This window comes from Endocarpon pusillum (assembly GCF_000464535.1).
Source record: "Endocarpon pusillum Z07020 unplaced genomic scaffold C713005, whole genome shotgun sequence".
NCBI classification, from domain to species: Eukaryota; Fungi; Ascomycota; class Eurotiomycetes; order Verrucariales; family Verrucariaceae; genus Endocarpon; species Endocarpon pusillum.
In genome coordinates, this window is record NW_006913556.1 from 215,311 (window position 1) to 238,382 (window position 23,072).

Below are 23,072 nucleotides of genomic sequence, written 5' to 3' on the forward strand. Positions count from 1 at the left end.
CGCAGAAAGAGGGCACACAAATACGCAGAAAGAGGGCACACAAATGCGCAGAAGGAGGGCACAGAATTGGCACGCAGAATGCGCACGCAGAATGCGCAGGTACGGGACAGTATGCTGCAAGTAATTCATTAATACGTGTATGCATTAGTGCATATTAATGTCATTCTCCTGTAAGATTCATCTTCGTAGCCTCTAGATGTCCTTTAATAGTAGAAAGTTGTAAAGCGAAGTGATCCGATTCAAAAAACTGACGAGGCGAGCTCATACGTTCTCTCTCATATCTTCGAGACATCAATGGTACGCCTCCTCATCCGGGTCGTTCTCAGCTTCATTGATCTATTGAAAAAGGCTTCCACAATATCACCATCTTTCACTTTATCGATCCTTCTCATGACAATGAACAATCGCACCGTGTCTTAACGAAGAACTACCTGGCAATCTTCTGGTCCCGTGAATACTTCTCCTACCTCGAATCCATCATCTCCGGTATTTGAAGCGCCCTCTCCTGAGTTGAAACTGTTGGTTGATCAGACTTTGAAAATATCCTTGGCCAGCTAAAAAAGCGTGATGTCGAGAGCAAAGTAGAACGAATGTTGTCACATCCTGGCTGATCAATGTGAGAGAGAGGTATTTTGACCTAGGTGTCACTGAGTGAAGGTAGCAAAGCAGACTGATTTCTCCCATATGGAAAGCCGCTGTCAAAGTGCCTGTTAAGTATGATGTTGAACTTCTGAGAGGGCCTATTGGCCAGGTTTTACCTGCGTAATCCCTTGCGTTTCGCCTGTTTTTGATTGGTCAAGTTCTACTGCAATTTCGCTGCTAATTTCGCTGTACGGTACAGTCAAATTGTACTTAGTTATACGCTCTCTACCCCTGCTTCCTTCGCACTCTGCACAGCAAGTTGATATATGACCAGGTGCCACTGCAGCGTGAATCAGGCGCTTGGCGGTGCCTAAAAATCTTTGGCGTGTTTATGGTTTTAGCACCCTGGCAAGATGGCGATTCGCCCAGTCGAAAGCGAAAGCGTTTCCCAAGTCTCCATATACCCGGGAGATTTTGTAGTTATCCGCCCTTGAATGAAAAATGGCGCGGATGACAAAGGAACAAGAAGCAATACGTGAAGAGTCTAAAGCTGAGACAAATCAGGCATCCAGCCGTCGTTCGTTACGAAATGTCTCGGAAAGTGTTTTGGAGCCTGCAGTTGGCATGACTGAGCTGTCTCTGCATTGGGGCTTCGACTCGATTGAAGGCAAACCTTTTTATTGTTTTTTAATTGAAAAGAGCCATCTCAGCCATTTTCCAACTCGGTCTACCTGAAATGAAGGGCGCCTCAATGCCAGGGAGAGCTTCGTGGAAAATCTGAACTTTTGGATGTATTGAGCTATGATGCCGGCGCCGTACCCGACACTCAACCTCATCTTCCTCGCTCTCCCTTTCGGATCTGCATTTGACCGTCGCAGCTGCTTCGAAACAGCAACAGCCTTAGTCAAGAATCAAAGCCTTTCGCCAACTAGCCACTTCTTCTTCCGCGATACCCTCGACAGCCTTGCATACAATGGTCCCGAGAACATGACTCTCACGCTCGAGGGCTGCAACGCCCTCTGCGGTGCCGAACAGACGTGGTACACCGACATCGGCCCGCGCATAACCATCTGGCTCGTCCCGATCCTTCTGCTCCTGGCGAATGTGGAACTTAGCCCGCTCGACAAACGCCGGTTCCTTGCGATATTACACCTGCTGGGGGACCCCATCGACAGCATCTGGTCGCTGCTGCACAAACTCGACGCGTGGGACCGCTGCTCCAGGCTCGCGGCACGCTGCAGTGGCGTATGCCCATCTTGCCAGGGCGTCATCGCCTCGGTATTCGCGGGATTCGAAGAACTGCAAGGGCCCCGGATTACGTCTGAGCGCTACTTCGGCTCCCTCCTCCAACAGCGCAGCCTGGCCAAGCACTTCAACGAGTGGCGACGCGCCGCCGTTCGCCTGGCCGACGGCCGCAGCAACGAGATCGGGCGCACCGTGCTCGCCTTCGTGCTGTATATCGTCCAGCTTATAGCCGCCTTCGTCCCCGAAGTTGGAGGGGCCCCTCCCGGCCCTCCAGGAGGCCGTATCGCTACGGGTGTGCTGCTCTCCTGGCTCGTCCCTGTCATCTTCCTTAGCAATGCCATCGGCGGTCTGCCCTCGCACCGGACCGCGTATGACATCTTGGCTGATCTCGCTGCGAACACGGGAGACAAACCGTTCCACATGCCGCACCGGCGCTCCCTCTTCCTGCCCACCTTTCCTTCCATCGCCCAACAGTGCTACACAGACTACTTCCGCGCACTCGGCTGGTCCGGCGCTATCTACACCTATCGCCCGTGGAAGGTGCGCTACATCAGCTCCACCCACCACCGCCATCTCCATACGCTGCTGCTCATCGCATTCGCCACCGCGCCCGTGCTGATCGGCCTCGTCGGCGGGGTCCTCATCCTCTGGTACCAGCTACCCACAGGCCTCAACTGCCGGCACGTCTGGCTGGTCGGCGTCGCACTCCTCTGGAAGATCTCGGCCTTCATCACCTGGGTATCCCACCGCCCCGGGCTCGCGACAGGGAAATACCACTGGCGCCTCACTCTCATCAAGGACATATGCGTCGCGGGACCGAGTGTTTTTATAATGCTCTTATCCGCGATCGGCCTATTCAATTCCTGCTGGTGCTGGAGCGGGCCGTTCCAGTACCCTAACATCGGACGTGTACCCCTGCCGGAGACAGTGTATCTGCAAAATGCAAAGTCAGTCTACCCGACCATCGTGGGCGTGACGTTGCTGCTGGAGGTAGGGGTGTGCGTGGTGGTGGCAGTAGTGTGGCGGCGCGGTCTGCGGTTGCTTAGGTGGAGGGAGAAAACGCGTCAGGTGGAGTGGGAGCGCGTTATGGATGGCAAGAGATGCAAGTGCATGTACACTGGTGGCAGGAGTCGACAGTCATTTATAATACATTATTAAGAATTACTAGTGGTAACGTTTTCAAATTCGAAATATATATATATATATAAGAGAATTAGATTTTATAGATTTTGTAGCTTAGGGGAGACCTCTAGGGACCCTCCTTTATTTTTTCTACTTTTTTTTATATTTTCTTATATTTAATAGTTAGAAGAATATAAGAATAGAAAGAATAAGAATAAGAGAATAAGAGAATAAGAGAATAAGAGAATAAGAGAATAAGAGAATAAGAGAATAAGAGAATAAGAGAATAAGAGAATAAGAGAATAAGAGAATAAGAGAATAAGAGAATAAGAGAATAAGAGAATAAGAGAATAAGAGAATAAGAGAATAAGAGAATAAGAGAATAAGAGAATAAGAGAATAAGAGAATAAGAGAATAAGAGAATAAGAGAATAAGAGAATAAGAGAATAAGAGAATAAGAGAATAAGAGAATAAGAGAATAAGAGAATAAGAGAATAAGAGAATAAGAGAATAAGAGAATAAGAGAATAAGAGAATAAGAGAATAAGAGAATAAGAGAATAAGAGAATAAGAGAATAAGAGAATAAGAGAATAAGAGAATAAGAGAATAAGAGAATAAGAGAATAAGAGAATAAGAGAATAAGAGAATAAGAGAATAAGAGAATAAGAGAGACTTGTTCTAGTTTCGAGCCATTGCAAGAATAAGAGGAATAAGAGAATATTCTATATACTCTTTTTGCGCACTTTCTGTGCGTTTTTCTGCGCATTCTATATACTAATTCTATGTCCTCTTTTTGCGTATTCTACGTGCCAATTCTGCGCCCTCTTTCTGCGCATTCTACGTGCGCATTCTACATGGGCATTCTGATTTTGATGGGGTACGACTTGGCAGAAGTTCTGCAGCTTTGGCGCCCTAAAACACTGCTTATTTGCCAACTAAACTCAAGAAGGCAGGAGGAATGCTCGACTTTACACCAATTACAACAGTGATTCTTGTGAGCCGCATTTCTAAGCTTATTACTCTTTCAACCAATTGCACAAGCTTGGCGGTGTAGACACATTAGATAGATGATATCTGGAAATAAGAAAAAGGGCGTAGGAAATGTCCGTGGCACACAGCGTGCATGCCCCGCGAAATGAGGAATTTGGCGCCGTAAAAGTGGTCCATGCACAACATGCATGCAGCTTTTCCGGAGCATACACCGGTGTATACGGAGTCGTGCATCAAAAGTAGTCAAACTACACTAGTACCAAGGTTCTACTAAAGGGGACTAATGTCGACTAGCCTAAGATAATGCTTAGTCGTGCAGGTACTCCGGCCAGAAGAAAGCCTAGAGAAACCCCTAGAACTTAAGTCCTCTCTAGGCTTCTCTTCAAGCGACGAACTCATGCTACAGGGCCCTTAGTGCTAAGGCTCATCTAGGCACGCCTGCATATTTTGGGCTAAAGTGCCTAACTTATACTTAGTACCTGCTAGCTCTCACCCTAATATTAGTGTAGTATGACTACTTTTTGATGCACCACTCTGTACGGAGTTGTGCCCTAAAAGTAGTACAAGTACGCTAATATTAGCGCCCCACTGGCGCTGCTTAGTTTAGACCTAATACACACACTAATTTGTATGGCAGCCTGGTAGGCCCTAAGAGCTACCTATAACAGTTAAGCTCTATACTGATATTGATAGCGAATTCATAGCTGCAGAACCTCCGCCTCCTCCTCCTCCTCCTCCTCCTCTTTCTTAATAAGGGTAATAAGTACAAAGAGGGCGCTCAGGGCTTCAAACGCAGCAAGACAGGTACTAGAGTCAAGGGCAAGCTCTCAAAACTGCAATTTATCAATAGAAAAACTTAACACCAAGCGATTGAGCGTAAGAATAGCGACGATAAGGAGTATTCTAGTATTAAGAGCAAGGAGGAGTAATCCTGTTCTAAATCCTATACAAATTAGTAAAAGCGCCAGAGCAGCTAGTCTAGAGTAGTCTCTGACGCTAATATCAGCGTATTTGCACTATTTTTGGGGCACGACTCCGTACACCCTCAAATCTGAGAACTGCCATAAATTTTGGCGCCAAGCTTCGGACTGAAGGACCCGCCGTCCCACCCACTACGAACACAGCCATCTAAAATCCACCAAACTCAAAGACAAAATCATAACACCCTCCAAACCTAAGGTCACGCTGGAAATACCGCGGCTGCTGGGCCATATTGAAGGAACCCTAGATCTAACTTGGGACCTGCCAAAACCATCCTGTCGGTCTGGACGTGCCCTTGCTAGCTAAGATATTTTTTTAGCCTTTCAACCCTTCATTCATTTAAGCAAAAAACTCCCAACCATACAATTATATACATAGGCCGTCACAGTGCCTCTTTTATTACTGCCAACGAAACGGGAAGAAGCTGTTGCGCCCAACTCGCAAATCTACGAATAACATTCAAGTCTCAAAGATGGAAATCGCAGAACGATTAAAGACGGTTCTACGAAAGTCCCAGGACCTGCTCAACATTCGCAATGCTCAGAGAGCTGTCACGTCGCCACCGTCCTATGACGCTGTTCTGCTTCAGAAACATTGCGAACGTCTTTTGCAACCCACAGGTACCCCTTTGCACGGTGTGGCTGGATATCTGAGGGAGTTCGATCCTTTGATAATTCCGCCAACCCCGGAGGCATCAGAGAAAGCCGTCCAGAAGCATCTTACCGCCCTATCTCGGGTGAACGATGCTTCTACACTGGAATATGCGCGACGCTCCTGCGGCGGCACTCGTCGAAAGGGTACGCCAGTTTCTACTCATGTGTGTGGTGCGGGATTGTGGTGTCGATAACATTATGACTTTGTCAGCCTATGACCGACATTTCGCTCATCTTCTAACGGTCTACGAATGGTCATGGCTGCATCAAATCGTATATGGTTGGGAAGGCACCTCTCCTGAAATCCATCGACTTGCTTACGAGACATTTTACTCATTCATCGCACTCCCTCTTCGACGACTTAAAGTTCCATTATCGGCATTTCTCTGGCATGCAAGAGTGAGTAGAAGCATCTCCAGACTGTCTCAAGGATCGTCTTTGTCCGAAAGATCGCCTGAATTTCTCTTTTCTACTCTTGAAGATATGAGCAGTTATAGTGAAACGGACAGATTGGAAGAGCTGTTGCGAATGAACGACATGATACTTGACTCTGTGGTCGACAACCTACACTTGCACCCAAAGATGTTCAAAGCTTGTAAGAAGGCGATAGCAGCCGAACTCCGAACGTCCATCCCTTCAGGATTCCGCAGCAATAAATTCCACTATCTCATGACCGACCATTCTGCGTGGCGTCGGTTTGAGAAGATCAGTCGTGACAGAACGTCCGATTTCGAGCCTCTGCGTCCGCGCACAGAAATGCATGGAGATGCAAATGACTGCACCAGAATAGCGAGCGGTCCGAGAGTCGAACGTTTGCTGCCAGATTCTCTTGCGATTCGACAAGAGCTAGAGGACAATCCATGGAGCTGACTTTTTTGCTATCATCAAGATCCGCCTGCGGGTCACGTTTGACAGGGCGCTAGGCAAGTGACAGCGGCCAGAGTATGGGTTCACCGTTCCACGACGGGGTGGAATCAATCTACTGAAAGACACGGGCATTAGTAGAACAATTTCGGCGTGAGATCATTAGATCTACGACAATGGCAAGGGGAAAGTCAATCAAGGATCCAACCAATGGGGGGGTATCGACTGTTGTGGCTCGACGCTAAGCGAGGAAGGATGACAATGGATGCTCAGGGATGCCTAAGGCTGCTTATTCATCGCTCAGGTTACAGTCACGTGTGCTCAGGTCTCAAAGTGGAAATGGAATTGGGAGAGGTCAAGATTCGGGTGTGGATGTTGTGGTATCGGATGGTGCCGAGGGAGAGGCGGGAGGGGCGGGTATGGATGGTGATGCATAATGCATGGTGGGACGAGTAAAGGGAGAGAGCGGGGAAGGAGGTTTGTGTGGAATATGTGAGCTGGGAGAATCGCGGCTCGTGCTGCTGCGTGTTCAGTTAGGGCAAATGGAGGAAGAAATGAAGCGCTGGTGATGGACTTGGTTTTGGAGACTTGGATAGAACTAATACTAATACCGGTTGAACTTAGATAAGAAGATCTTGACTGAGGAAGCTGTTCGTGTGGTCGAAGTCATTGCTTTGGTGATGGGTTCGATGGCAGAGGACTGAGTCTTGCATGAGCTTTCTCCTTTTTTTGCACCTTACACCACCATTGCGGCCGCCCTCTACACCGCCATCGTGCTTGATAAAATGCCATGTCCTTAGAGCATAACGGTTTGTAGCCTGAAGACGGATCGTTCTCTCATGGGAGATGCACAATATCATGGACTGCAGGTGACGTGCCAAGTCGCCAACTTCTTCAGCAGTAGGGCATACTATCTATAGAAAAGCCAAACACGAGACGGTCATAGAGTACGGGCATGGTAAAGTGGTTGGCTCGATGCTTTTCTGCGGTATATAGGGTTTTCTACCTCACTTGGTCGTACGATAGAGTAAGATGAAGCGCATCGTCCTTGTCCAGCCATATTTGGAACGAGCTGGATGTCGGGAGGTGAGGAAAATCATCATGAGGCATGAAGCCAGCGGGATGAGTGCTTTGCTTGCTAGTAACTGAACAAAGCGAGTTCCGGGACATTCTGAAAGGTCAGATGCAGAACAGATTTTGCTGCTGGTCTGGGAGTACAAAGCCGGAGGCGTAGCGTCTTTTGTTGGTGATGAAGGTCTCTGTTGGTAAGCCATGAAGATCACGCCTTAATACCTGGCTTTCCACGAGCCCATATTCCATCTCTCCACGGCTACCTTGCCATAGCTTTCTCACTTTCTTTGTTTCCGGTTGTTGAGAGATCATCCATCAGAGACCTTTCGTTTCAGTGACAGCTTAGATCTGTCCTTCTGAACCATTAGAGTCCGGCATATCATAACGCATTTTCAGCCTTAGTCCACGAAGAGTTTCGAGAGGCAGCACAGCTCGCAATGGTAGAAATCATCGTCCTGTCTGAGGATGAGGCTGATGAAGTGCCGAAAAATATGACCGGAAGCACAGAGAATTCGAAGAAGGTTCCAGATAATCCCGGTGCTTCAGATAATACTGAACATGATCACAAGAGACCTTACAAGCTTGTTCTGGTCGACTCACGCCGATGCCCCCGCATGCCACGGCCAAGATACTTACCTATAACATTGCCTCATGAGGTCTCACCCAGGGCTGTGGACGAAGTTTGCGGTCAGCCCATTGGCTCTTTGGACTGCAGAGGTGTACACATGCCTGCGGAAGCCTTGAGATCTCCAAGGGAGATAGAGGATGAGGAAGAAGACCCAGACTATGAGGATGTGCGACCATCAAAAAGACGCAGGACTGGGGAGAAAAAGGTGCCGAAGAAGCATGGAAGATTGACAGCTCCAGATTGGGAAGTCGTCAGGAATGGATGTGGTGGCAGACACTCTGAGAAGGGAGCCACACTTCCGGCGAAGGCTGTGATCGATCGAAAAGAAGCCCGAGGTTATGTGAAGAGGATGACGGCGAATGTTGACTGGGAAGATATACTGAGACACCTGGAAACGCTGAATTTCACTGCTGCGACTCCAAATGCAGGCCATATGAACCGGCAAAGAGTCGACGTCAAAACCAAACCTGGTCCAAGCAAAGCAAATCGACTGAAGCAATATTGGCAAAATGTCTTGATGAAAAGCATCTTGAAGATGGATGTTAACGCCATAAAACAATGATGGAGATGCTGCGTTTGGGGTCTCATTGCAGGAAGTATATGCAGGCGTTTTCTCAACCCAGAAACGTGCCACCTTCATCATCTCCACCGCCATCGTCAAAGTCGTCCTCTTCTCCCGCATCGAAGTAGTTTTCGGCGTTGTAGTCATCACCTGCACCATCGTCAGATTCTTCAAAAGCAGAATCTTCTACCACTTCTTCTCCATCCTGATCGTCCTCGTTGGGCTGTTCGGCATCTTGACCATATTCATCCTCAGCTTCAAGACCTTTCCGTTGACCAGCACTATTTGGCACATCATTGCCCAGTTTCTGAGCTCTTTTCCGGCGATCTGAAGCAAGGATAACGTCGTCATCGTCGTCTGAGGATGTACCAACATGTCTTCGTTTACCGGGTACATTCTGTGTCGGCATCACCTCGGCTTTCCGCTTGCCTTTGGCATTGGTGTTGGCACCTGGTGGATCAGGAAGCAGAGGTCCAAGAGTGGTCCATGCCGGGTTCTGTCTTTTTGGATCTAATGTAGACCATAGCTCTTTCGGAAAGAACTTCAATACTAGAATAAGTCAGCCAATTCGAGGTTTCTTGTAGGATGAAATGATTCTCTACCATAAGGACGAGTGCTGAGATCAGGTAAAAGTCTTTTGGGCTTCTGGTAACGTTTGCTGTAAGAAGGCATGCCATCGAATGGGTCAAAGCCGGATCGTTTGTTGATCTTGCCGTGATCATCTGCCAGCTGACTAGGATCGAGCACTGTATAGAGTGGACCATCTCGAATGAGACTCCGCAGGTACCGATAATGATTCACTCGATCAAGCTCTGATTTTGACAAGGCCTTAGGTAGACATTGTGGTACTTTCTGTCACCATATAAGTTTGGCTGCCAGAGACATGCCATGTTGATCTTGAGTTTACCGGAAATAATGGTTCTGGTTTGGTCGTAAAACTCTCCAGGGGCTCCACATCCCAGGTCGTTTCTGGTCCCCAATTTCTTTTCCCTCGACCTCTGCCGGCTCCACCACCTCGGGCTCGACCGCCTCGTGACATGAACAAATCGCGAAATATCACATCGAATCTACAAGTGGTGACGTTGAAGGAGATACATGCGCTATCTTTTGAAAGTCGTGAAGGTTCGTGTTTTTAAAAAAGGATAGCGGAATAACCTGTACTGTGCGTTCCATAAATGTTGCAAAAGCTTGGCGCCTACTTTGGAGCTGCTGCTGCTCTGGCTGTTCATATCAAGTTCTTTATTATAATATGAAGTACAATGCTATAGAATCTATGTCATTTGGTAGTTATAAGTCTATAGATCTTGTTTTGACCTTGTTTTTTCAGTTTAATAGGTTCCATTAGATTTAACGAAATCAATAGAAAGATGTTTGTATATAAGAAGAGTATATAATATCTAAAGATTTCTGATAAGATTAAATGAAAGAGATAAATTTTAACATCAATTTGATATAGGCTGTATCTAGTAGATTATTTAGTCCTTATGAGCTGTTTCTGTTTGACAGAGCAGCGCCAGCAATTCTTAATGCAACGCCAAGCTTTTGCAATACTTATGGAACGCACAGTATCTATTTCAAGAGCGCTTGCTTGCATCTCAATCGACCTAGAAGATGGACAAGTAAACATCTACAATCAAATAACCTTGACTAGGAGCTCTATTGCCTGATATTAACCCCACTGTCTTGGGGCACGTCTATCTCTTGACTATTCTGCTATCATTGGCCTGGGTTGCTCGCTGTTCAACCATTTCGATCAGAAGATTCGGGGTTTCAAGCGATGTGTTAGCCAAGGGAAATTTTACAGACTTCGCAGCATACAGCATCTCAATCTTGTGGCTTCTAGCTAGTATAATCCGCAATTTTAGCCTTGAGAGCTGCTCTGGGAATGCCTTGTAAGGCGAGAATCTCTGACAGTAGGCGTGTCATCCAACACACTCAACAACCTTGTCTCTTCCTTGGAATGTATAGCTCTTCCAAATATTTGGTTTCCTCTTCAATTAGCTTGATCTTGCGTGCCTCAACAGGCTCATCCATTCTTTCCTTCTTCGGGAGGCCGACGATAGAACAAAAATTCTTCTTGCTGAGACACCAGGCGATGGCAAACTGAGCCATACTCTTGTCCAGCTTCTTAGCCATCTCCTCAACTCTGTTAACGATCTCCTTATCTACCTGTCCTCACAAGACAGAACCAGGACTTTTAGATAGTTCCCCGTCTTTTCCCGGGGTGACTCACGACTCTGGTAAGGTCGTGTCAAGGCACCTAGAGCGGCTAGAGACCATGGCACAAGACCAACCACAGGGTAGTTGCAGTACTGAATCATTTCGTTCTCCTCTTCTCCGTGATCAAGATGCCGAGGATGCCTTTTGTGACCTACTCGGGAAGGTCGGCGGGAAGTGGTGGAAAAGCATAAAACACTCTCGGGATGTCTTCTTCATGGAGTGGAACTGTGAACCGACAAAAGAGGAGTTGAAACACATATTTCTGGGTTGGCCGGAAGAAAGGAAAGAACTAGAAGGTGATGCTGCTCAGATTGACGTCTCTGGTGGAATTTTGGTGCTGGAATATGATGATGAGGGTGACATGCCTGAAGACATAGGGAGACTTCGGATGGCGGTCAACATGCAGGAAAGATTCAATGCCACATACTATCCTAACCCAGCGCGGTATACTCCTCTCGCAGATCTTTACCGTGGAAGACACATCAAGGGAAGCTCGGAACAGTCACTCATTTCACCAGAAATGGCATAACATGTGGAGCCGGGGGTAATGAAAACTGCAGACTGAGGCCCATACTGATAACTATCATGCCCAGGGCGATTACGATTTCTGATTCAACTAAGCAGCCTGGTAAGGTTTCAACTGAAAGCTTCTCTTTCTGCTACATTACTTAGCATTGTGGTTTCATGTGGTTAGGATCTACGGCTGAGAAAGCACGTCTAGTGGCTCAGACCCTTTGATGGGGCAAATACTGAGTTGTCAGGCGGGCCATCCGCGCAGCATATGCAAGCATTGTACTCCGTACTCCGTACGACATGCAACATGCAGAGTGCGGCTGCGGATACACGTTGTAATCATTAACTCTGGTCCCGGTAGTCACAGTTCAATGGTTGTACACCCCTGCAAGAGTAGTAAAAGTGAGAATCGAGGTAGTCACGGTACATTACGTAAAACATAGCAACTATGGGTCACCCGCAACAGAGTTTATCTAAGGTAAAGCGCGATATGGTTGACAAGTAAGAGAGCCTTCTGGCCGGGTCTTTTGTGCTTAGCCAGTGGCTGCACCTGCGAGTTATTCAGGGGCTCTCACTAAGCATGCATCCTCGTACTTAACTCATCAGGCTACTACTACGGCTACAAGCCTAAATTTTGTACCCCCACCCTGGTCCAAATATCTTCCAAACGTGTTTTTAACATATGCACCCTGTCAGGATCCCTGCCGCTATTTTGCATGAATTTTGCTCATCCTGCAAATTCTGCTCATTCTACTCCGTACGCATTCTGCTAATTCTGCATAGATACTCATCAGCCTGATGATAGGACAAGCTATAAGCGGCTGTTAATGCTTCATAGGATACTGTGTCTTCTGACTACCCTGCTTCAGTGGATGCAGACGAGATATCAAGCGGTTATAGATGCTAATAGAGTGTAGAAACTTGATTTTAGCGACTAGTCTTATTTGGGCCATTTTTTGGACGTCTATACTCAATTCCACATAGTACGTTTCGTGCGGATACTAATGTTTTCAGCCGGTTGGGGGTACAAAAACTAGGCCTGTAGCCGTAGTACGAACTTGACCTAGGGCCGGGCGCAGACAATGACGACGGGAGATCAGCAAGGTACATTAGCGAGTCATTAACATTTCCAACCTTTCATTGAGTATTTCAATTGAAGCTGCAGTACTATGCGTAGCAAATGAGAGTAGTCCATGTGAAGTTGACGTAGTATTTGATTGCTCTGTAGGAAACTCAATAATTGCAGTCATGATAACATTCCAGAAGGGAGGCGCTGTTCATGCTGGGTAGCTAGTAGCATGTTAATTTACGCCACTGTTGACGCCCCCAAAATGCTTACTCTATTTCTCTTTGGGCATGGTAAGTAACAAGTCGGTGTGAGGCGCACGCCCACTGTTTGGCTGGGACCATCACGAGGTGGAAGAGAGATAGTAGATTGGCTTCGGTGCCAACTCGATCCCACAATCTGCCCATTGACTAACCAGTCGTACCAGCTCAGCCTGGCTTGCCTTCTCCATGGGCCACCCACTACTATGTACTATTACACAAATCATGATCATTCCTAACCTAGGCTATCCATCAACCAGTGACCACGGCCGTCGAACCCACCAACCATCACTTAGCTTAGCATTAGTCGAAGGCTGCGTGATGGCCGGACGCCTAGTCCCCGTGTTCTACTCCCTGTACACTACCTTCTGTTCGTCTCCGGTCACGGTCCACGAAACCTTCTGCAGGTCGGGGTTTCAATCGACGTTGAACTACCCCGTCTTCGCCATCTTTCCATTAGCCACGCGCTCCTTCCTGAACACTCAAATCTTTCCAACTGGGTTGGAACTGATCACGTCCTCGGCAACGAGAGCCTCACCTTTCCGGGTCGACCTACAAGACACGAGAGGATTTGCAGTCCGGAAGACAGAAACATTGGGCCAATCCCAGCCGGTTCTGGATTCTGGCTGCATGGCCTCAACTCGATCCTGAAGTCTGAGTCTCGCCTTTGATAGCACTTCAGGATACAGTAATTGTCTCTTGGTCACCATTCCCGGCGTGAAACTACATCCGTCATGAAATCAAAGGTCACACTCGCCATCGACCCGAAAGTGAGTACACATGTCTCATTGGATTCTTACCCACACTCCATCTCACGCTCACTGTCTTCATGTTGAATGACTGACGACGTGCAGAAAGCTCGCATGGAGAAGAAATATGTTGGTGACCCGGACTCACCCAACTTTCTGCCTCCTTCACCTTTGATCGATCGACGAGTGCTTTCAGCACAAATAGAAGGCGAACTGAAAAGAGTCTGTGCCACTGTGCTGGCCAATGAACAATCTGCGGACGATGATCTTGCAGTTATATCACGTTATCTCTCCAGCCATCCTCAAAAAGACAAAAAGCCTACAAAACACGACAAGCACTCCTCGTTCGTATTTCAGCCACCTAAAACCCACGTTTCTGAACTAGCCGCTGCATCCTTTCTTCAAACTACCAGCAAGCTACCCACAAAGACCCAGACGCAGCACAAACAGGACCGGCAAGAATCAGCTGCTGTTGCTATAGCCTCCGAGCCATTAGAACCAGCAAACACCCAGGTGTCAAGACAGAAGCCCAGCTTCTCCAATACAGAAAATGAAGCTTTATATGAGATCCGGAGAAAATTGGAATCAAGACCAAAAACCTCTGCGGCAGCATGCATTGATTATCCTGAATTGACATCACCCGATCAGTCAAATCCTACTACCTCGGTGCCCTCCAATCGAACGACATATTCTACGCCATTCACTTCCGCTGGCGTCACACCCGGTCAGACAAGTAAACGATTCTCCCAAAGCGTTCCGAATGCCATCGGTAATATCGAAATTGAACCAGTAGAGACTACAGCACTCCCAAAATGCCCTGACGATGCCATTTCCCTCGCTCCAGAGCAAACGGCTCAAGCTCGAGCCTGGATGGCCGAGCAGCTTACAAGACGTCGCCGTTCCTCCTCACAAACACCACAAGACATCTCAGCCACCCGACCCCTGCACGAATTCCATCCTCTGCAATCACGACATAACCCAGAGAATTCTCGCCCTGCCAGCCGCGCTGCCAGCATACGAACCAACATCTCCAACAACATCCGCGAATATATCAGACCCGGCTCCTCCGCCGGTAGCATCCGCTCAAACCACAGTATAAGCTCCAATCATTCCCGTACCCACCAACGAATCTCTGCCCTCAAAGCCAAGATCAGCAGTGCCTCGCTTCGCTCCCGATCCAGCAGCCGCCGACGACCGGGCTACGACGACGGAGACGAATATTTCATCAACCCGGAGCAGGTAAATCTTGATCGTCCGTTGCCGCCCCTACCCGGGCTGGACTCATACAGGGAGAAGCCGAAACATATCGGATTGATGATGAAGAGCATGATCACGCCTTCTGCGTTGAAGAGAGACACGGCGAATGTGGTCATAGATACGAACGGGGTCGAGCGCGTCATGACTGCCGAAGAAGAAAAGCGACGAAAGGACGACTTGGCCAGAGCTGTCCTGGAGAAGATGAGTACGGGCAGTATTGGCAGTGTGCCTGCTTCTCCCACGGGCGTGATCAGTATGTACAGAGAGGGCGTCAAACTCAGTCTTGATGACGAGCTCAGCAGACCCGTTACATCTGGGAGTGGCAGCGGGGTTGGTGCCGTGCCGCTCTATAACAGGGGTCATCGTGCTGCAAGGCAGATGCAACCCGAGAAGGCTGCGCCACCGGCACATCCGAGCAATCCTAGGCCGGTGGGTGGCTTTGTCAAGAGGTGGGGAGGTCGACTGGGTTGGGGCAGGAAGACCAAGATTGTTGCGATTGAGTGATCTATCTGGCTGCCCACTTACCTTTGGATGGGTTTCGAACAACTACCTTCTTGCATATGCTTTCTCCCTCAGGATATCATTTGCTGCATTCCTTTTCCTTCTCTCTTCGTATTTTCGAGCAAGGTGTTGGAAGGTCCCGTTTTGTTATTCTGCTTTATCTTTGGTCTAAGATTTCTGGACCGGAAAGCTACATCCATGTAACTCCTGGGGCTCGGCCTTGAAGGTCTTGGGCCACGCATTCTTTTTCACTTCTTGTCTATCTATCTATATGAGTGGATGAGTAAAGACGTTTTATGTTATGTGCCCCAGATGGAATGAAATCCCCTTTTTTTCTTGGAACCGAATGGGAAATTGAATGAATAGATGGATGTTGGAAGAAAAAAAAAAGGCTGAGGTGGCTGTATACATATCTTCTTGATGGCTGGCTGGCTGGCTAGGAAGGGGAGGATGAAAGAATACACCCAGCTGCGAGACGCAAGGGGGGGGAAGTATCAGGATGAATTGGCTGTATTCATTCTTCTGCTTGTGGTAAACATTGATTGGGCCGGTTCTGGTTGAGGTTGACTTGGTGCATACATACCAGTTTGGTGTAGCAAGTAGAGTACATTGGAATGGTGCGAGATGAGGATGGGAGATTTGATTTGGGTGCATGCAGAGTTCAACCGTGCAGCAATAAATGGATGTTCATTCATTCATACATCCATATTACTTCGTACGGACTTTTTTTCCACCCATTCTTTGATCCATGCCAAGTTAGATATTGTTTTTATTTTCGATCTGCCGAAACGACCTTTTCATACATGTGCTGTGTATGTCTCGATCGCGTTCCCGTTCATTGTTGCGGATTGATGTTGCGGGGGACAGAAAAGGCGGGCTGGCGTAGAAGAGTGCCGTATCTTATTAAAGGTCATCGAGAAGGAGGAAGGGGGGGAGCTTGCTTTGAGTCCCCTCACGGGTCTAATTTAGAGTTGATATAATGAGAGCGGAAGCCAGATCTAATCCGCGAGCTCGCTTGCTGTACTATGCGGCGTGACTTCGTGTGTATCCGTCATCCCATCTAGTCGTCCGCAGCCATCCATTTCTTCTGGCACCATCTTTGATTACAGCCTCCGTCATGTCATGAGCGAATCGTCGCCTGCTCCTCCTCCCCCACCTCCACCTCCATACCCTGGGAAACCCATTCCCATACCCATAGCACCACCACCACCACCACCTATCTTCTTGCCTTTACTCTGCCTCGCGGCCTCTACTATTGCGAACTTTCGACCCAGCTCGCTGAGACCTTGCACATCCTGGCCCAGGAGCGCGAGCAAGCTGGAGAGGTTGACGTCGTTGGTTTGCGCTTGTTGGGCGTGGGTCAATGGGTCGATCTGCGGTTGGGTGGGAACGGGCGTCACGGGCACGCTAGTGGTGCTGAGGGTTGAAGCTGGCGTGTCGGAATGGGGTGATAAGAGGGAGAGACGGGTAATTAGAGCTTTGATGTTTCGAAGGTGGGGGAGGTTTGCTGGGTTGAGGGTGGTTTCGGATTCGGGATCGGAGACGTTGATGGGAGGGAGGGAATTGATGTAGGTTGAAAGAAGGGAGAGACGGGACTGGAGCATCCGCACACTGTTGAGCCGAGTGGTTAGGCTTGCTATCTGGTCGTCTTCTTCGGGGCTGAGGATGTTTGTAACGGTGATATCATCGAATGCTTTTCTTGCCTCTGGGGACTCATCGGCTCGTCGTTTGCCTTTCCTATCTTCTCTTTCTTTTGCTTCTGGGGAAGCTGGGGCTTCAGTGTCCGCGGAGGCTACTGCTACTGCGTTACCGCCTCCTTTTGCAACGTAGTCAACGGCTATCATTTCGGTTTCGTCGGTTTCGATTGTGTATGGAATGGACCTGAACCTAAGGCCAGACGTGTCTTCGCCATCAATCTGCATGGAATCATCTTGCTTGGTAGGTTCACCCTCATAAATTGTTTCATAGATTGTCAGAGGAAGCTTGCCGTTGCTGCTAGATGGTGTGCTAGATGAGATGGCTGAAGGATGAAATGCGAGGAGTAGAGACGATTCGTTCTGCGCCAGGAATTGTTTGTGAATTGGTAGAAATGCTGAGGTCGGTCCACTTTCCGGACACAGCGTGAACCAGCCGGCAATATCGAGCGCTGGTACTTTGTGCACATCCTTGTCTGTGGTCATCAGTCTCAATCGCTTCCGAGGCATTTTGCAGCTCACATTGCTGTAATCGATGTTCAAACCACTCAGTATCTAGAATAGTCTGATTCTGTTTATCTTTTTGTACACTGCAGTTGAAAGCATGCTCCAGCGTGATCTCTCGACCCTTCTGCTGACCCAATAGCGCGCCAACAATACTACCGGAATAACCTCGCACTTGATGTCTCGTAATGTGGTCGGAAATGGTCAGGAGGACTAGCGGGTGCAGGGAAACGGTTAGATTGGAGTCGCTGCGGCGGTCGGACACCAGAGGGTTATGGGAATCTGTTTCCTCTGTCATTTTGGGCTTTCAGGGATATCGAGATGTAGGGTGAGAAGGATGACGCATATGGACTATTGCGAGGTTGAGTTCGAGGCAACAGTTTCAATTGCACGTATTAAATGTCCAGAGCTTGTTTGCAGTGTTTGACTAATCTTGGCATTCACTGGCCTTCAAGTCGGCTAAGCTTGTCCAGCCTTGGCGTCAACTCTCAAGTTATCACAACCATCCACATGAACTATATGAAATGATAGTACTAGTGCACCAAGGAATCGGTCACTCAGAAGTCACTGATTCTATCTCGATCATGTCCGTCATCCTCCGAGCGTGCTGACAAGGTTTGTCTGAGTGGTATAAGCACCGCCTACATCAAGTCTTATCCTCTCCTGAATACCTCCAGCGATGTTCTGCCACAGTTGTTTTGGTACCTCATTCTTGCCCACACCCTTCTTCATCAGGTCTGACATCAGCACGAGTACATCATACTTCTCTCTTCCAATTCGCCATGCCAACCTTGCAGCTTCAGCATCTCCACCAACGGTCTTGACTGGCATGAGAAGTGATTGTACGGCTGATTCACCGGCATTCAAGACTTCTGCCATGCCAGTGCCTGACACGTTGCCCCCGCAGAGCTCGCTTATACCCTGTTCTGTTAGCAAAGACAGCGGTCCAGAACTGTTTGGAGTATGATCGGGCAGTCGTGCCCAGTCAGCGGTCACGATGCTTCTAACTAAGGCAATCGCGGCTGATGCAGCTCGTGGCATTGCGAGGACGTTCATGGCAGCTGCAACGTTGCTCCAGAACTCGGGATGCTTATCATGATACTGGTAGAACAGTACGCGGGCTGAGGCTGCTTGGGAACCTCTGCTAAAGGGCTCTGATCCTGCTACCAAACCCTCTTCGATTACAGAAGTGTTCGCACTCGGCCCGTGGAAAACCTTGCCCAGTATTTCCAAAGCGTCTGCATTCGCCGGATTTGTGGGCAAAAGCAGCACCGGATTCTCGGTAGATCTTGAGGCTCCTACCAGGGCACTGACTGGTAAGTGTGCCAGCACGTTAAGATCTTGGACTGGCGCCAAACCATGGGCCCAGCGAGCTCCGCTGATATGTAGGTTCTGTTCCAAGAGTTTTATGATCCTTCTTGGAAGATCTGGTTCTTGCATGAAGTGCTCAGGATACAGGTCTGTATATGCGCAAAGATATCGGATTTGTGCACCTGCCAGGAACTGAAGTTCAAACTTGTCAAGTTCTTCGCTCCGTAGATAGTAGTCGAGGGCTCTCTGATGTAGGCCTGACGCGACCAGAAATTCCAAAGAGGGTGAGGATGTTGTAGGGATGGAAGATATACCAGAGCAGCCAGCTGGACTTTTGAGCTGTAGCAATGTGGTAAGGAAGTTGACGAGTATGTTTGTCATTAGAGGATCTGTCCGATCCACCATGGTGAGGGTGGCATATCTCAGAAGGCTTCGTTCGCGTGCATTGCCTCTGGATTGAGAGCTGGACGAGGTCTGTATGTAAGGTCTCGTTGAGTCGTGAATTGCATCCCAGCGCATTTTGGCGATCCCAGAGATGAAATCAAGTAGCCGGGCTTGCGCTGTGGTGATGTCTGATCTCGAAAGATCGTGGCTAGGGTCCTGGTCCGAGGTGAACTGGAAGAACAGACCATATATACTTTCATCATGAAAGATCCTTCGCCAAAGAAGACCTTGTCCACTAGTCTGCCCTACCGCGCCATTATTGGAGACTGTGGTGACCTCCTCTGGGTTGTCTACTGATAGAAGAAGGAGAATTGTCTCAAGTGCTTTTGTGCCGCCGATATCTGTGGATTTCGAGGTGAGGAATACCTTGATCAAGCCTCTTACCAGAGCGTCGTCATTGGCCACAGATGCAGCGCCACTGGGTGACTGTGCAGCCGTCTTCAGATAAGAGAGACTCAACCCCTGGACGGCCGGGACAGACGATGAGAGACCCTCCGTAACTACCTCCACGGGTATCGACGTTCGCAAGTCATCGAAGGAGACAAATTCAATAGCGTCTGAGAGGAACCTCACGAGAGGTTCAAGATCATCCTGTGACGTCCTAAGTAGTGGGAGAGTTAGCTTGGCAAGTTCTACAATGTGACTTGGCTTCACGTCGGTGTCTCGAAGGAGGAAGCGAGATTGCTCCACAAGGGGGGTGTTCAAGCGCTCGTCATTAGAGGCGTTCTGGAGTCCTTTCAAATGACCTAAAAGCTCGTCCAGGGGACCAGCTTCTGTCATGATGCAGGCCTTGTGGACTGACGTGTAGGCAGAAGCGTTGGGAAGGTTTTCGTCCAGCTCCGGACAGAATGGGTCGGATTGTTGTAGTAGTAGTATTTTCTGCTCAATCGCCGGTTTTCCCACTCCAAAGAGGACGATTGGATGATATCAAAGGGAGAGGCTGGCTGCCAAGACTCAGATTCCGCCACCCCTGAACCGAGGCCAGAGCGCCAGAGGGCCCTTCTAAACACCTGCAAAAAGTATCTACTTGGATCACTTCGAGGATTATCACACGAAGCACAGAATGAAGAACCGATTACTACAGTGACTTGGCTGATTTTCCTAGCCAGAGACGGAACGGGTGTCCTTGGGATTTCAAAATGTGAAGCCCGCGATCGAGGAGTATACGAGGAGAAAAGGCGAAACATGCTGGCTTTTAGTGCTGCAAGAAATAACATTCTACCAAAGACGTCCATCAACTGATGGCTTTTATATCCCTACGTTGCTTGCCACATTGGATTCACTTCGGATCAAAGGACGAGTCGGTTGGAATACATATGAGCTTGATAAAGAGACAATGTCAGCTAATCCTAATGGATTAGCGGACCTATTTAGTCATCTGCGTACAACAACTCAAGTCGGCGCCGGGTTCAGTGAATCAGACGGATTTGAGAGACCGACTCAACAACCTCCAGAACCAGTCTCGTGATAATATCCCCGCCGCGCAGGCAACGTACGATAAGCGAGTCTCTAGCTACGATGCCATCAATGGGTATGGCACCTCGACCTAGGATATGACTTCATCATAAATAGATTGAGCCTTCCAGAGGGGACGGGATCTTAGACTTCGCTCGTAATACCGGGCCTTGTCACGTACCCTGCGGCGAGAGCAGTCGGCCTTGTGGGCATCTGATCGGAGTCGACATCTCAGGTATGCTACAGCGCGCCAAAAATAGCGCGCCATGTCGGAAATCAGTACCGCTTTGAGTGGATTGAGCATGATTCAGCAACCTTGACTATGTCGAAGCAATACAGCGTATCCGGCGGGGAGGTGGTCTCGACCTCATCATGTACTGCTCTGCCTTGGTCCTGCCTGCGCATCCAGCTGAAGCAATCAAGCAGTAGGCGAAGCTGCTTAATCACGGCGGTAAGATAATTACTGACGTGTCAGCTGAAGACAGAAGAGTACGCTGTCTTTGGTTCAACGATTGGAGGCAACCAGTCGGTTTTTGGCTCTCGTTCTGCCCAAATTGGTACAAGGACATTCTTTTTTTTAGGTGGAGAAACTGTATATTCGGGCAGGCTTGGACGTTGAGACGTCATGGCGTACGCGTAGTCACTTGCCCGAGACATGGTATAATAAGAATGATGCAATCGATGTGCTTGAGGAATGGGTATGCACTTTATGTTACGATTGGAGTGGATCCATTCTAGAAGTGAAGAAATATTAAATTGATGATCACTGCCAGCGTTAGTATTGTGGCGCCGATTCGAAAGACGGACACCGACCGGTCTTTCAGCTGAGGAAGCGCTTGAATTTCTGATAAATGCTACAAGTCTCTCCAGAATCTTTACAACGTGACTGCTCATACTCAATTGTGGAAACAATCCATCAAATCTCTAGGACTCAAAGATAAAGGTTAGCAACCGTTCTCTTCAGCTATAACATCTGCGACGAGCAATCCAATTGGAAGCTAGCTTGACCACCCATCCATGGCAACGTCTCTTTCTTCATCACCATCTTCATGTGCATCTCGTTCTTCCTCACCGTCTGCTCCCACCCCATCCGGTAAGTGCCCCTTACCCTCCCCAGGCATTTCCGTATCCATCTCTACTGCCGCGAAACTCAAATGCTTCCAATCCTCAATCTCTTCGATAATACTCCTTAGCCGATCCCGGATACTTTCGACTGCGTAGCTGCCCAGCAGTAGCCTCAGTGGCGGAAAGGAGCAGTGACCGAGCTGCCAGATCAGCTCAGCAGATCGAATGGCGGAAGCAGGCTGCTTGTCACCAATCCACTGAAGCATACGTTTGAAGTGGCCAGCAGGGGAAGTGATGCTGGCGTATGGAGCGCTAGCCGGCTTGATGTGGAAGTGCTGGAAGGGCCGAGGAGGATTCTCCCTCAAGCTCCCGCTCCCGCTTTCCGTTCCTGTGGGATGAGCAGGTAGATGCGCGCGCGAAGTCCCGTCTTTTCGTATCTCCACTACTTCTCGCCCTTCATCCCGCCTCATATGGCCTCCCACCACCAAAGTAGCCTTGATGCCAAAAGCATCCACCTCATACAGCATACTCTCAATCAGGCCCTCCACCGCATATTTCGTAGCACAATAGGGGCCAAGCCCGGGCACGCCTAGTGCTCCACTTATACTGCTGAAGATCACGTACCTACCGCCATGTTGCTCGCGGAAGTAGGGCAGTGACATCTGGATGATATTTAACGTACCCATGAAGTTTGTCTCGAATTGGTTCCGGACGTCGGACTCAGACTGGTCCTCACAAGCGCCAATGATGCCATGTCCAGAGCAATTTACAACAATATCTATGGCCCCGAAGTGGGATAGGGCAGATTGGAGGGCCGAAGAGACAGTCGTACGGACGCGTACATCGCACAGGAGAGGTAGATAATTTAGATGGTGTGGAGTCGGCTCTTCAGTTGTTGAATCTGAAGGTGAGACAACATGGAGGGAGCGCATCGACTCAACCGTGTCTGTCGAGTGGGACTGGCCAATTGCGCACACGGGATCATTGTGTATAAGAGCAGCCCGAACGAGAGATCGGCCCATATGCCCTGTTGCGCCAAAGATCTGCAGAGGTAGTTAGCGTCCAATCGAGATACCCCCAATGTGGGTGTAAAGCGTACCAGCCATACGAGCTGCCTGGGAGGATTCTGTGGTCCTGGAGGATCTGTCGAGACCGGCAGACGCAACTTTGGATCGTTTGCTGCGGACCGGGGCGATAACACCTCGCCGCCATCCTTCCCAACACCATCCTCCTTCATTCTGCCCCTAAGAGGCTCACATCGTCCCAGGACCAACTAAGGTGACGCGCGGGATGGCGCAATGGGGAGGCGTGGGGAGATGTGGGGAGACTTCGAAT

General features: G+C 48.9%; 9 protein-coding genes across 9 annotated transcripts; 5 read left to right on the forward strand and 4 right to left on the reverse strand.

The window, feature by feature from the left end:
• Positions 1-1,386: 1,386 nt before the first annotated feature.
• Positions 1,387-2,985, forward strand: EPUS_04194 (uncharacterized protein; the record flags this gene model as incomplete). The annotated part of the gene is made up of 1 exon (XM_007788187.1): positions 1,387-2,985. The coding sequence occupies one exon, from the start codon at positions 1,387-1,389 to the stop codon at positions 2,983-2,985; it is 1,599 nt and encodes a 532-aa protein (XP_007786377.1).
• A 2,407-nt stretch (positions 2,986-5,392) lies between these two features.
• On the forward strand, positions 5,393-6,443 carry EPUS_04195 (uncharacterized protein; the record flags this gene model as incomplete). Its single annotated transcript, XM_007788188.1, has 2 exons — positions 5,393-5,717; positions 5,785-6,443. The coding sequence occupies 2 exons, from the start codon at positions 5,393-5,395 to the stop codon at positions 6,441-6,443; spliced, it is 984 nt and encodes a 327-aa protein (XP_007786378.1).
• A 1,502-nt stretch (positions 6,444-7,945) lies between these two features.
• On the forward strand, positions 7,946-8,698 carry EPUS_04196 (uncharacterized protein; the record flags this gene model as incomplete). Its single annotated transcript, XM_007788189.1, has 1 exon — positions 7,946-8,698. One exon carries the CDS (start codon positions 7,946-7,948, stop codon positions 8,696-8,698), a length of 753 nt encoding a protein of 250 aa, XP_007786379.1.
• A 52-nt stretch (positions 8,699-8,750) lies between these two features.
• On the reverse strand, positions 8,751-9,370 carry EPUS_04197 (uncharacterized protein; the record flags this gene model as incomplete). The annotated part of the gene is made up of 2 exons (XM_007788190.1): positions 8,751-9,247; positions 9,301-9,370. The coding sequence occupies 2 exons, from the start codon at positions 9,368-9,370 to the stop codon at positions 8,751-8,753; spliced, it is 567 nt and encodes a 188-aa protein (XP_007786380.1).
• A 1,606-nt stretch (positions 9,371-10,976) lies between these two features.
• Positions 10,977-11,447, forward strand: EPUS_04198 (uncharacterized protein; the record flags this gene model as incomplete). The annotated part of the gene is made up of 1 exon (XM_007788191.1): positions 10,977-11,447. One exon carries the CDS (start codon positions 10,977-10,979, stop codon positions 11,445-11,447), a length of 471 nt encoding a protein of 156 aa, XP_007786381.1.
• Positions 11,448-13,491: 2,044 nt separating this feature from the next.
• Positions 13,492-15,267, forward strand: EPUS_04199 (uncharacterized protein; the record flags this gene model as incomplete). The annotated part of the gene is made up of 2 exons (XM_007788192.1): positions 13,492-13,527; positions 13,612-15,267. 2 exons carry the CDS (start codon positions 13,492-13,494, stop codon positions 15,265-15,267), a joined length of 1,692 nt encoding a protein of 563 aa, XP_007786382.1.
• A 1,112-nt stretch (positions 15,268-16,379) lies between these two features.
• On the reverse strand, positions 16,380-17,760 carry EPUS_04200 (uncharacterized protein; the record flags this gene model as incomplete). Its single annotated transcript, XM_007788193.1, has 2 exons — positions 16,380-17,434; positions 17,481-17,760. 2 exons carry the CDS (start codon positions 17,758-17,760, stop codon positions 16,380-16,382), a joined length of 1,335 nt encoding a protein of 444 aa, XP_007786383.1.
• Positions 17,761-18,053: 293 nt separating this feature from the next.
• Positions 18,054-19,997, reverse strand: EPUS_04201 (uncharacterized protein; the record flags this gene model as incomplete). The annotated part of the gene is made up of 1 exon (XM_007788194.1): positions 18,054-19,997. One exon carries the CDS (start codon positions 19,995-19,997, stop codon positions 18,054-18,056), a length of 1,944 nt encoding a protein of 647 aa, XP_007786384.1.
• Positions 19,998-21,670: 1,673 nt separating this feature from the next.
• On the reverse strand, positions 21,671-22,974 carry EPUS_04202 (uncharacterized protein; the record flags this gene model as incomplete). Its single annotated transcript, XM_007788195.1, has 2 exons — positions 21,671-22,780; positions 22,837-22,974. The coding sequence occupies 2 exons, from the start codon at positions 22,972-22,974 to the stop codon at positions 21,671-21,673; spliced, it is 1,248 nt and encodes a 415-aa protein (XP_007786385.1).
• Between the last annotated feature and the right edge of the window lie 98 nt (positions 22,975-23,072).